Raw genomic sequence first — 12852 nt, 5'->3', positions numbered from 1 at the left:
GCAACATTTGCCGGTCCTCCCCCGAGCCAAACGTGTGAGGTGTCGGCCGTCGGGACCGCCCACTCTTTTTGTCTTCCCCAGACGGGAGGTACCGGAGGCGTGACGTCAGAAACAACAGGTTCTGATTGGTCTGTGACAACTTCCTGTAGGCCAGGTGTATAAAAGATCTGTTCACATGTGGGAAAGGGACTGGGCTTTCTTGCTCAGGGGTTTTCCATTGGAAGCCTTCCACCTTCCGAGTCTTTTCTCTTCTCCCATTTTTCTCCTAGCCTTTCTCTCTCTCTCTCTCTCTCTCCTTACTCTTCCTTTCCACTTTAGTTTTCTCTGCAACATTGGTACCTTTTTACATACAATTCACATGTAACTGCAATAATAATTTACCGGTGTTAATAAATTAGAAACTGTTCATTTTTTAACCTCTATTGTGCCATGCCTCTTTCTGCCAGGTAACATCAAATTGGAGTGGCTTGAATACAGTGCTTTTGTGTGTAGAGAAAGAGTTTTCTAGACTCTGTTCTCTCCCCACGGTCTTTTTACAATGCGAACTGAAGGGATGTCTGTCAGTGGGGGGAAGAAATATTTTTGATTGTCCGGCATCTCATCCCTGAAGGCAGCGGGTGGAAGATGGAGTTTGGCAGCATGTGAGGGATCAATTACGATCCTGCTCGCTTTCTTCCCACATCTCCTGTTGCAGAGGTCCAGTGTGAGGAGGCAGTGATCTCACAATCATGTCCATGCGGACGACGTGCTGCACCTTCGCCTTCTCCCGCGGAGACAGCCAGAGAGAGTGCGGGGACAGGTACTGTGGTGTCAGTATAAAGCCGAATCTGTGGCAGGTTGGGGTTGTTTTTCTTAAGCAGGTAGAGGAAACTGGGCTTTCCTCCACTGGGCTTTCCTGAAGATGCTACTGCTTTTATTGAACTATTTCTCTATTGTGAAATGATGGTCTCAAGGATTCGGACTGACTCCAAAATACAGATCTCTCAATTGATCAGTGTTCTCTTTATTATTTGTATATTTATGTATTAAATATATAGATACACACACACACACACACACACAAAGATCTATTTATTAGATTTTTTTGTGATTGCCTTCTCATTAATGCTGAAAATATTCACATGTGTATTAAAATTTCAAGAAAAAAAAAGTATGACACAACCATGGCATCCATCAGTAAGTCTGGTCTAAATAAGACTGAGAGGAATATTTTCACAATGCTATGTAACACAGAGAACAGAGAAATGTATTGACCAGAGGGGGGTTTAAATCGTCCAGAATGAGTAAGCAGTGTGTGTGAGCGCTGTCAATCATGCCTACAGGTCCCTCCCCTTTTTAAATTTGATCGCAAAGAGTGTTCAAATTTCATCTTCCAGGTGTCAGAAGCAGTTATGAGCGTCGTCTATTACTGCATGTAAAAAGCCAGGCCGTTAACGACTGTCTAAAGAAGAGAGAGTCGCTCCAGCCACAGACCAATGAAGACAATCTGAACGGCTGCAGCATAGGCCAGTCGGTAACCTTTAGCACGTTCCCTGATGTCTCTCCTCAAACAGACTTGACAGCACGTCTCCCTTCTCTTTTGTTCTCTTAAGTAAACAAGAGCACGTCTGCCGCACCAAATGACTGTGTTCTCCGAGACGTCTCTGTTTAACATGAATAAAACATGGTGAACAGGAACCTCGTGTTGTGCGAAGGAGGGATCCTTTTAACCTCACAGGGCAACAATCAGAGTCCCACAGAAACGCACCATTTCGTGCAATTTGGTGAGGTTCGACATCCCTGCATCATGGGCCGTGGATTTCCCGTCCTCTCACAGCGGTGCACGTTAAGCCGCTCATCAGTGGAGACTGGAGCAGTGAATCAACTTAAAATCATTATAAATGAGTATAAATGCACTAAAATTGGTTGAGATCAATTTGAGATTGGCACAATCTGCCAAAGACGGCAGCTCAGAAGTTACACGAAAGCTCAGTAAACTTGAAGAGATATATATTTGACTTTTGTCCATTATTTCTGCAATGACCCAGCCACTGGGGATGCACGTGACAGTGCATTTTTTGGTGACGGTCCTCCACGTAAATGGGGAGGGTAACATCAGGAAGGCCATCCGGCACAAAGCCTTTGCCAAATCCACAGTGCAGACTGCCAGACCGGTCGACCCGCCCTTAATGGGAGCAGCCGAAAGACGTCGGCAACATTTTCATCGTAAAAGGCAATTTCGGATTCCGGTTTGGATAAAAGCAACGCTTTCAATCAAAATTTGCCTGCAGCTCATTCTGTAAAAAAAAAAATTGTTAGAAAATCGCGCAGCGAAGCGTAAAAACCGGGAATCGTGTCCAATCGCAATTTGAGTGCATTGTTACAGCCCTGATGAAGTCCAAAATGTGTTTCCTGGGAAAATTACCTTTAGCCGATGGAGCGGGATACAGAGAGAGAGAGAGAGAGAGAGGGAGAGAGAGGGGAGCTTATAACCAGAATTCACACATTTCGTATGTTCGTGCAGACAGCCAAGGTGCGGAACAGGCGCGTCCGGTGGGGCGTCCCGCGTGAGCCTGAAATGTCCCCATGCAACAGAGATGCCGGAGCAGCTCATCTTCAACGCAGATAAGGGCCCACGTTCCCTCATTTAGGAACCGGGCCTTTATAGACACGGAACCGGGCCTTTATAGACAGGACAGGACAGTCTCGAACTCACTCAGGAGTCAGGAGATTAACGTTAATTATGAGAGCACTGACCTACGATAAAATGTCATCCCCTGGAAAGTACAAAGATACTCATCTTCAAGCGTCCGAGGAGGTTTTTGGCATGTTCAGCTAATTAAAGTCGCAGTGGGGCGCGGCATCATGTGATGGCCTGAGCATGTGATCCCAGCGCAAGTCAGACAGCAGCGTCTTCTGTTCCGCCTGTTTGTCGCTTTCAATTTGTCCCGAGAGGCGAACAACATGTAACATGTACAGATCTATATGGAAAGTGATTTCGCTTAGAGGGAAATTGCGCTTGAAACATTTCCCAAAGTGGGAGACGTTGCGACAGCCAAAACTGTGCCAGTGAATCTCTAAAAAAAATAATAAAAAAACGGATAATAAAATTTATCCTTCAAATGAAATTAAGGCTGCATCTTCTGAGGCATGATAAGAGGCAAATTATAACTCCAGAAATAAGCCACCAGAGTCCAGCCCCACCAAGAGAAATACGGCACACAATGTTTGTGAGCAGGCATGGTAACTCCGGCCCGAGTCGTAGAAATCAAATCAGCCCCATGATGCCCGAGCGTCAGCAGACCATGGAAAGTTGCACCAAATCGTGTAACGTCCATTATCGGTGCAACTCGGCCATCTTTCGCCATGCTGCTAATGGTCGGTGGACCATTATCCAGGTTAATACACGTTCTGTGAAAGGGGTTCTGTTGGGGCGCAGCGTGGGCGCGTGAAGGGCGTCCACCTCTGGAGAGTGCGCTAATCCGGCACTCACACCTCAGCTGACGTGGCAGGGCCCTGGTCGGTGAACTCCCGAGGCAAGACGCCTAGCAACCGGCCGGAGTGCGAGTGGGTAGAAGTAATTACTGCAAAATAACACGTGTATACCATTATTTCATTTTATTAAATGTCCTAATTGTTTTTTTTTTAAACAATCGGTTCATGTAGTAGGTGATAACATGATAAGTAATGTAACCTTATCATATGCATTAGTCATTGATTTATTAATTAAAAAATAAATTAAATAAAAATGGAGCCTAAAGCAATATTTACACTTAATTAATAAAAAAAAAAGTTATGTTAGCACACCGGGATATCAATAATCTTGATAAATAGTACCTATATCTACAGATTAATTTATCAGGCCTCAACATGCAGCGTTTAAAATTATATTATATACTGTATACACACACAGTGGAGCAGAACATTTGGCCGCCACTGATTGTGCAAGTTGACCCTGTTTGTCCTCACCGTTCACAAGATCATTTATAAATGGAGCCGCAGTGGAAACAGGAAGGAAACAGACCCGTAATCGGAGGGTTGCCGGTTCGAATCCTGAACTGCCGAGGTGCCACTGAGCAAGGTATCGTCCCCACACACTGCTCCCTGGGGACCTGTGATTGGTTAAAAGCAGAAGACACATTTCACTGGGTGCACAGGATGCTTTCGTTTGTACCCCACAAGGTGAGATCTTGCATGGAGCCCCAGGTCAAGGGAGATTGTAAGTGACTGCATTTTTGAATAATTTCTCCAACAGTTGATCTCTTCTCACCAAGCTGCTTGCCTGGTGTAGATTGGCTCGTCCCCGTCTTGTGTCGGTGTACACTCTTGTCCCTGGTGTCCTTAGACAGCTCTCTGGTCTTGGCCATGGTGGAGGTTGGAGTCTGACTGTTGTGGACAGTGTCCTTTATACAGATAACCTGTTCAAACAGGTACCATTAACACAGGAACCAGTGAAGTAGAGAAGAGCTTCTTAAAGAAAAAGTAACAGGTCTGTGAGGGACCAGAATTCTTGCTAAATACTTATTTTCTTTACTTTACTTTACTTTACTTTACTTTACTTTACTTTCAATAGATTTTTTAGTTTACAAAACTAAGAGCCCCGATAAGGCCGAACTTGTCAGGAAAAGAACACGCTCGGAAATTGTTAAGTGCCAGACGAAGAAATGTTTTTTTTTTGTATTTGTTTTGTGCAGTGTGTGTGTGTGTGTGTGTGTGTGCATGTGTAAGTGTCAGATTCGTCTGAAATACTGTTTGAATAAGTGGGTTTTCCACTGCTTCATAAAGGTGGTACCATTATAAAATGTAATTTCATTCTCTCACAGCAGAAGTGCTCCTATGATGAAAATGATACTCGCAATAACACAGAATCAGAATATAAAATACTTCCATAAATAGTGAAGTAAAGTACGAGTGGTGGTAGAAATGCACCTCCATCTTGGTCCCTGCTCTGCATCTGACAGGCGCGGGAAGGAGCTTTGAGGAGGAGACTCGTTGAGGAAACATCTCGGCGCGGCGCTGCCCTCCGCAGAAGAGTTCCCGCAACTTCCTGCACAACTTTCTCCCCCCCGAAGATGAACGTCTCGGACGCCCTCTGCAACGCCACCAACGCGTCGTGCGCCAACAGGACCCTGCCGTCCTTCATGGACGTGGCGTCCTTCATGCACATCTTCCCCTCCGTCTACGGCATCCTCTGCTCGGTGGGGGTGGTCGCCAACAGCCTGGTCATCTACGCGGTGGCCACCTGCAAGAAGAAGATGGTCTCCGACGTCTACGTGCTCAACCTGGCCGTCGCCGACCTGCTCTTCCTGCTGGTGATGCCCTTCAACATCCACCAGCTGGTGCGGGACCGCCAGTGGGTGTTCGGGGGCTTCATGTGCAAGGCGGTGGTGGTGGTGGACGTCAGCAACCAGTTCACCACGGTGGGGATCGTCACCGTGCTGTGCATCGACAGGTAGGGGGACCGAGAATTCGATCTTTTTTTTTTTTTCAATTGTTCAAATACTAATAACTCCCGGCGCCCCCCCCCCCCTCCCCCCTTCTCTCCTGGTACGGAATATTACAACAATTTTAATTTATCTCAAAACTGGAACCAGACGTGGTGGACGTGCCTTAATTCGCTCGTTGATTATTTCCAGTAGCTCGAATTAATTTTTTTTTCTTCTATATATATATATATATATATATATGTTTTTGCGCCGATAAACTGAGTTCATTATTCATTAAACAGAGCTCTAAAAAGGTGTGCACCCATTGTACACCTAAGGTGTCATAATTTGGCAATTTTCATCATCATCGGCATGATTTACTGGGTCCTTAATTGCCACCATTGCCAATGTCGCATTGACCAGGTCCAGCACTATTCTATTAAATATAGTATTAACAGTTACCGGAAGAGTAATGCGAACTGTGAATTTGCTCGCCTGCTTCGTTGAAGACATTGTCCACCGAGACGATGACGGACAGCACCGTCAAGCCCAGGCGGAGTTATGAATAGCTGTGGAAAGGAGGCTCAGACACACGCTTGATGGTCATGTTATGCTCCATGAGCGGCGTGCGCTTCATGTGCAGAAGTTGTCCGCGTTCACCGGTTCGTCCACACAGTGGCCTTTGTGCAGTCATAAGTCATCACGCAGTTTGCTGCACTCATTCATGAACTGGGCTTTTGTTCCGGCCCGCGGCCGCAGGTTGTGGTGAGGACATCGGCCTTAGCTTTAAGAGCATATGCGTGTTGGAGGCACGATTAAATCCACTGTTGTTTTAATTTAGCTTGAGGATTCTTGAAAAATTAAACGCTGCATTATTCACACCCCAAAAACAAACACTGCGTGCGACAATATAATATTAAGATTTATATTATATTGGTTCTAAAAGAGCCTCAAAATGAAAATAAATATGAATTTGGGGTCTATTATTTACAGACTCCAAAAAGGGCCTTAAAAGGTCATTACAGATTTATAAAAAGCTTACGTATAGGTCTCATCATGTGTATTGGTTCTGCGTTTGAGTTCTTTCTTTCAAGGGCCCAGATGTAGCATGCCATAATAAAACATTAACAAGCACAGGGTGGGGCCGATAGCTGGCATAAACTTTACAGCCCACTCGGAAAATATCGCCGTGCACTAAGCATGTACTTATGTCGGGTTTTACATTCATTTGTGTGAGCAAATGAGCAAGTGCAAGCTTAGTGAAAGTGAAGTGATTGTCATTGTGAAACCCTGCAGCACAACATACGGTGCACATGACGAAATGTGTCCTCCGCTTTTAACCGTCACCCTGGGTGAGCAGTGGGCAGCCATGACAGGCGCCCGGGGAGCAGTGTGTGGGGACGGTGCTTTGCTCAGTGGCACCTCAGTGGCACCTTGGCGGATCGGGATTCGAACCGGCAACCTTCTGCTTACGGGGCCGCTTCCTTAACCACAAACTGAATCGTTTGATCTCAAGCTAAAATCACTTATACATTCATCAGTATGAATACTCAAGAAGACACAAAAGTTCTGCACGCCCTCAGTGAAGGCATAGGAATCACACACAAAACCAGAAATTGCAGTTCCACCAGGATTTTACACGTTGTGACAAAACACCAGCAGCAACGGAGGTGCGCTTTTCTGGTTTGATAAATGTCAACAAACGTAATTATTTTGTAAGGATTTATATGAATTTTGGAGAAGAGTAAAAAGTCGACTTGTTCAGACCTTGCCGTACTCCCTCAGAAAGGATGTGTTAAAACTGTTAAAATTTCTTACACATTAATCACATTAATGGGTGAGCTTGGGTACATTTCTTAGCACAAGAAAAGCTACACAAAGCAGTGTTAACATGTAAAATATTAACACATTATGTTCTATCCCTGGTTATGCATATTGCCAAAGTACCTAAAACCTGCACATGTTGGTCAAATTTATGATATATGATAATATATGATATCAACACGTTTAATACCTTGAAAAACTTTCAGAAAAAGTTCCAACATTTGATCAAGGACAAAACAGCTTTCAAAATGCAACACTACCACATTTTTTTTACAATGATGCATCTTGGACTGATAAACCTGAGAGAATTTTGGTTGTTTGTCCAACAGCCAGACACCCAGGTTCAGGATCCGTTTTAGTCAATTTTTCTGGACTATAAAAATAGCAAAATAAGACAGTCAACAATAAAAGGCGAAGAAAAACGTCGGCCTCAGGATGGCAATACATGTTTCGTACAGATTGGTAACCCACCCAAACTACGTGCCACGATGACCACAGAAAACATCACAATAGAAGTTAATAATACTTTAAAAACTTCAGGCCATTTCTGTGCCTGTGCCATGTCCACATTGTTAGCTGTTTGATAGCTAGCCTAATAATTAGCTAGCCGTCAACTTTGGCACCAAAATAATTAGCTTGAATTAATACAGAGAAATGCATTAATGCCGCCAAAGACCATCGCTTTATTATTATTCGTTTTGTCACTTGCATATGAGTTAAGAAGAGGTTTCAAATTGAAACGTAGTCTTGTACGTACTTAATTGACGCAAAGATTTTCTATAGTGTTTTGGATTTTGTGACTTAAATTTAATCCATAAAAGATTAATATTGCCGTATATATTATCACGTTGGACATCATCAAGTAAATATTGTGCACAATTTAAAACTACACATGACTGTGTAAAAGATCTGACTTTTCCAACACAATATTTTTATTTACACAATATTAACATGCGCAATTTGTGTAATTCTTCAAGAAGCTGCAGAAAAAAGCCACTGATGCAATCATCTTGCAATGTTCCTAATGTTGTTCTTTGGTTTTAGGTACATTGCCATAGTCCACCCAACGTCCGAGAAACGGACCATCCACTGGACCATCCTGATCAACGTCTTGGTGTGGGTGGGCAGCTTTTTGCTCACGGTGCCCGTGATGATGTACACCAAAGTCATCCGCAAGAAGCACACTGAAATTTGCATGCTGGACCTGGACGGCCCTCAGGACATGTACTGGTACACGCTGTACCAGTCCACGCTGGGCTTCATTGTGCCTCTCATCATCATCAGCACCTTCTACCCACTCACCCTCTACCACGTCTTCCGCTCCCTGCGGCGAGTCAAACGCAAGCAATCCCTCTGGGCCAAACGGGCCACCAAAACGGTGGTGATACTCATCACCCTCTTCCTGGTGTGCTGGTCCCCGTACCACGTGATCCAGGTGATCAACCTGAGCGTCCAGTCACCCACCAACGTCTTCGTCTACGTCTACAACATAAGCATCTGCCTCAGCTACTCCCACAGCTGCATCAACCCGCTCATGCTCCTGATCTTCGCCCAGAACTACCGCGAGCACCTGTGCTGCCGGAACCAGCCACACAGCACCCACACTAGCACCTCCAAGACCACCGTCAAGCTGGACGGCAACTCCACAGCCGACCCCAGCTACCGCCTCACCGTCATTTAGCAGCAGCTGCTGCAGTGGCGTGACGACTAACGGAAAGGGACTTGGCGATGAGATTTAGCCGGACGCAGCGCTGTTCTGTTCTTCGTGCTCCCGTGGAGGGACCCGCAGAGACATGCTGTCCAAGCAATTGGACAACACCAGTCCAAAAGTACTTTTGATTGGCTGTGGTAATGGCATGGATTTGGTACAACCTGTTGTCATTATTATTGTCATTATTGAGCTGTGTGGTAGTGTACAATGAGTAAGAGCTCAATTTGGGTGAATTAAAGTACAACACCAAAAAAACACACACACACACACACACACACACACACACACACACACACACACACATATATATATATATATATATATATATATATAAATAGAACTCGGGGATGTGTGGGGATGTATATGAAGCAGCTAGAGAACCACTTTTCAGTTCTATTTAGCAGACAGAGACAGTGAGACAGATTAATGACCAGTGTGGCTGAAAGACATTTAGAGCACGTTTAGGGCAACAGGGCAACGATTGAATATATGCACACCTACACGTAGAATATGAACATACTGTACATCACAGGCATGGCTAATGGGCCCTATTGAGTTTGCCTCTCTAGTAAAATGTGGTGGGAAGGACCCTGCAGTCCTGGTGTCCCACTGCTACTTCTTCCCACCACCGTAATGCATCTATTGCTGTCAAGGTCTTTTTTTTATGCTTTTCATTGTATATGGCACGATTGAACACGGAGGAATAGTCTGGTTCAAAACAGCTAGTTTGTAAAGCCCCCTGTATTTTATTTTTGTGTAGGTTGATCTGCTCCCCTGAGGTAGTGTCTATTTACGCCGATGCACAAGAAGCACGCGGTCCACAGCTCTAATAAACGCAACTTCCATCTTCGCAACTCCTGGCAACGGCGTGAATTAAATTTAGGGTTGAAATTTCATACCCCATTCACACACTTCTGGGTACACCTGGGCGTGAGCCGCATACAAATCTGTACTTTTTAACACCAGGGTGTAAATACTTTCCTACTTGCACCGTTACTTAGACCACAGTCTGGTCTCGGTTATTATGCAGCTGATTTGGAGATTCCGGGTCCAGTGAAATGATCTGCTGTGTAGGGATAATATGGCATTCTAGTGCAATGTCTTAAGGCCTCTGCTCTCTCGTGGTTTTCAGACTGTGAATAAAACTTTAGCAAATGAATGCGGAGTTTAAAGTCGTATTATAATCTCTGTGCACTTCTGATCACTCAGCTCATGGTTTTGACTTTCATCACACCTTTGTGGATTTTTTTTTTTTTTTTTGCTTTCATGCCTCGACGTTTCAACATCCTCACCTTCCCTGTTTTCGAAACGACGTGCCTTTGATGTCGATAAAAGAGTTACGTTTTCGGCACGGACGAGCTGTGCGGCGTTACAGGACTGACAGACAAGGCCCCCTCCGTTCTGCAGCCGCTCGAAGCTCCAGCCTGGCTTTCCTCGCTCAAGGCGCATGCCGCGCGGTTATTTCGGGCGCATATGTGACAACGTTAGCAATGTGTGACCGGTCACATTTCAGTCCCTGCACCCTGAATCAATACATTATGATGCGTGGAAGGCGAGCGGTGCGCCTGTTGATGAACCAAGAACAGCAATTTGAACAAACTATCGGCTACGCTGGGCGGCAGCCAGGAGCTGGTGGGGGATGTGAGGTGCTGCTGCTGCTGCTGATGATGATGATAAGTGGGATTTAAATGCGCATGTATTGTGCTGTTTTTTTTTTTTTTGCTGCTGCTGCTGCTGCTTATCCGGGGGAACTGTTCCATTAAAGGAAAAAAAAAAAAGAGAATTTTTTTTTTGCTATATACATTTTCTTCTGCTAGGACGGGCATATATTACTTGTCCTCTATGCTTTTTTTGTCTTTGGTGTTATGCCGGTTACCAAAATGGGTGAAAAAATCACGGAACAGCCACGACCATTTAACGTGTTAAATTCTGGACGAGCCCATTTTTCTTACAAAATATCAAGTATAAAAATGGCCACAAAACCTGCTCCCTTTTCCTTTGTTCGCCTCCAGTTTCTGTACTTGTTATGTAACTTGCTCACAATGTCAGACATCACAGTCACGATCTCCGGACCACACCCACTACCAAACCAAACAGGCAGACAAACTAACAGCACATTTACATTTAAAGAACTTATCAGACGCCATTATTCAGAGCACCTTATAATCAGTAGTGACAGGGACAGTCCCCCCTGGAGACACTCAGGGTTAAGTGTCTTGCTCAGGGACACAATGGTAGTAAGTGGGGTTTAAACCCCCCCCAAATATACTTCTTATGTTTTAATAGTTCGTATTTGTTGACATCCAAAACACAAGAAGGGCTTTAAAAGCATAGAAGGCCACATATCTACTATACGTAGCAGCACTTTCCTTCGTTTGTGTCTGACAACTATATCTCATTCCTGTGCTGCAATACAGAGTTTAAAGTGAAACGACTAGAACTATTCAGGGTCAGGCGGGTGGATAGCCGCATGGAAGCTTGTTCTGAAATGGTCGGCGCTCGGTGTGGCCGGGATGTGGGGTAGATTGAGCTCCCGTGGCGTGTTGGAGGTTAATGTTAGATTAAAGTTATTAGGCCGGGGAGATTGAGATCATGTTAGCCCGAGGGGCTCTCCAGTAATCTCAAACATACTTGAGACAGCCGACATCTTCAGAGGGAGATATGTGAGCTTTAAAGGTCAATATGCTGTCGTTTGCAATGATGTTTAACTTGAATGCGTATTAAGCATGAATGTTATCAACACTTCCCAAGCAGAATCTTCTAGTTTATTTGCTCTAATTTACAGTAATAAAAACAGTACTTTCCTGGGGCTAGACAGGACGTAGCACATGGGTCATGTTCAGTAATGTCACAGCAACTCTTCAGAATCGCAGAGAAGGAACTAACTACCCACCCAGCCATATTTGTTGGTGTATAATTATTTCGGACACCCAGAAGATGAACTTTAATGGTGTTTTTTCAAACAGGGAGGAACCTTTAGGCATAATTCACAGTTTACACTGCTTGTATTGCTAGAGTACATACAGAAATTACACATTTATATACACTTTCTGCCATGAAAATGTAAATTTCTCACTTCTCATGGGACTAATAAAGGATCATCTATCTCACTCTATCTCTCTCTCTACAGACATTAAAATTAGTACTGTCTTCAGGTCAGGTTTGTTAAAGGTCCCCTGACGTAGTTTTTTTTTATATATATATAGGTCTTAGTGGTCCCCTAATACTGTATTTTCCAAAATTCAGCCTTGGTGCAGAATTACAGCCACTTTGAGCCAGACCAACAATGAGATTTCCCCAGGACGCGCCATTTCATTGTCTGTAGCTTTAAATAAGGAGGAGAGTGGCCTATTTGAGGGGGCATTTGTTGAAATGATGTAATCAACACCATTCACCAACCACAATGTTTTGTGCAGACAGGAAGACATGAATGACCAAAGCGCTCTTTACATCCATCGCCATATCTAGCCACTGCAGGACCATAGACAGGCTGGGGGAACTCATATCAAAGTTAAATAATCTCACAAAGTGAAATTTTCATGTCAAGGGACCTTCAACATACACACTGCAAGCAATTCACATTACATGCAATCTCTGGATCACAGAAAAAAATAGTGGCAGTGCAAGTATAAAAGCCGAGCACCTGTGGGCTTTGGACCTGGCAACAGAAACAAATGACTCAGGCCCTTATCGATCAAGCCACATGCGGTGCCAGACCTCCTTTCTGAGCACTTTCTGGTAATGCCTCTCAACAGGGATCCATCTTGATGCAATATGACATTTCGGAGCCTTATGAGAACAAAACCTGAACATCCTCCTTGAAAGTTAATCCCAGGCTGGCGAGGAGCCTTTTCAGCATGATACCACTGTGACCGCCGCCTGATGATTGGGTGTTTTTTCTTTGCCAGGGCC

At 44.5% G+C, this 12852-nt stretch overlaps 1 protein-coding gene and 1 long non-coding RNA gene across 2 annotated transcripts; one reads left to right on the top strand and one right to left on the bottom strand.

Annotated features, from left to right (window-relative positions):
• Positions 1 to 4051: 4051 nt before the first annotated feature.
• Positions 4052 to 5317, bottom strand: LOC114768275 (uncharacterized). Its single transcript, XR_003743033.1, has 3 exons — positions 4909 to 5317; positions 4250 to 4397; positions 4052 to 4091 (listed from the first exon to the last, which is right to left on the bottom strand). It is a non-coding gene; the product is annotated as an uncharacterized LOC114768275 (long non-coding RNA).
• Positions 5013 to 10144, top strand: mchr2b (melanin concentrating hormone receptor 2b). Its single transcript, XM_028960468.1, has 2 exons — positions 5013 to 5431; positions 8274 to 10144. The coding sequence occupies exons 1-2, from the start codon at positions 5052 to 5054 to the stop codon at positions 8908 to 8910; spliced, it is 1017 nt and encodes a 338-aa protein (XP_028816301.1). The 5' UTR covers positions 5013 to 5051; the 3' UTR covers positions 8911 to 10144.
• Positions 10145 to 12852: the final 2708 nt, after the last annotated feature.

This window comes from Denticeps clupeoides, chromosome 18, assembly GCF_900700375.1.
Source record: "Denticeps clupeoides chromosome 18, fDenClu1.1, whole genome shotgun sequence".
Classification (NCBI taxonomy): Eukaryota; Metazoa; Chordata; class Actinopteri; order Clupeiformes; family Denticipitidae; genus Denticeps; species Denticeps clupeoides.
This window is presented reverse-complemented; position numbering and strand designations above follow the sequence as displayed.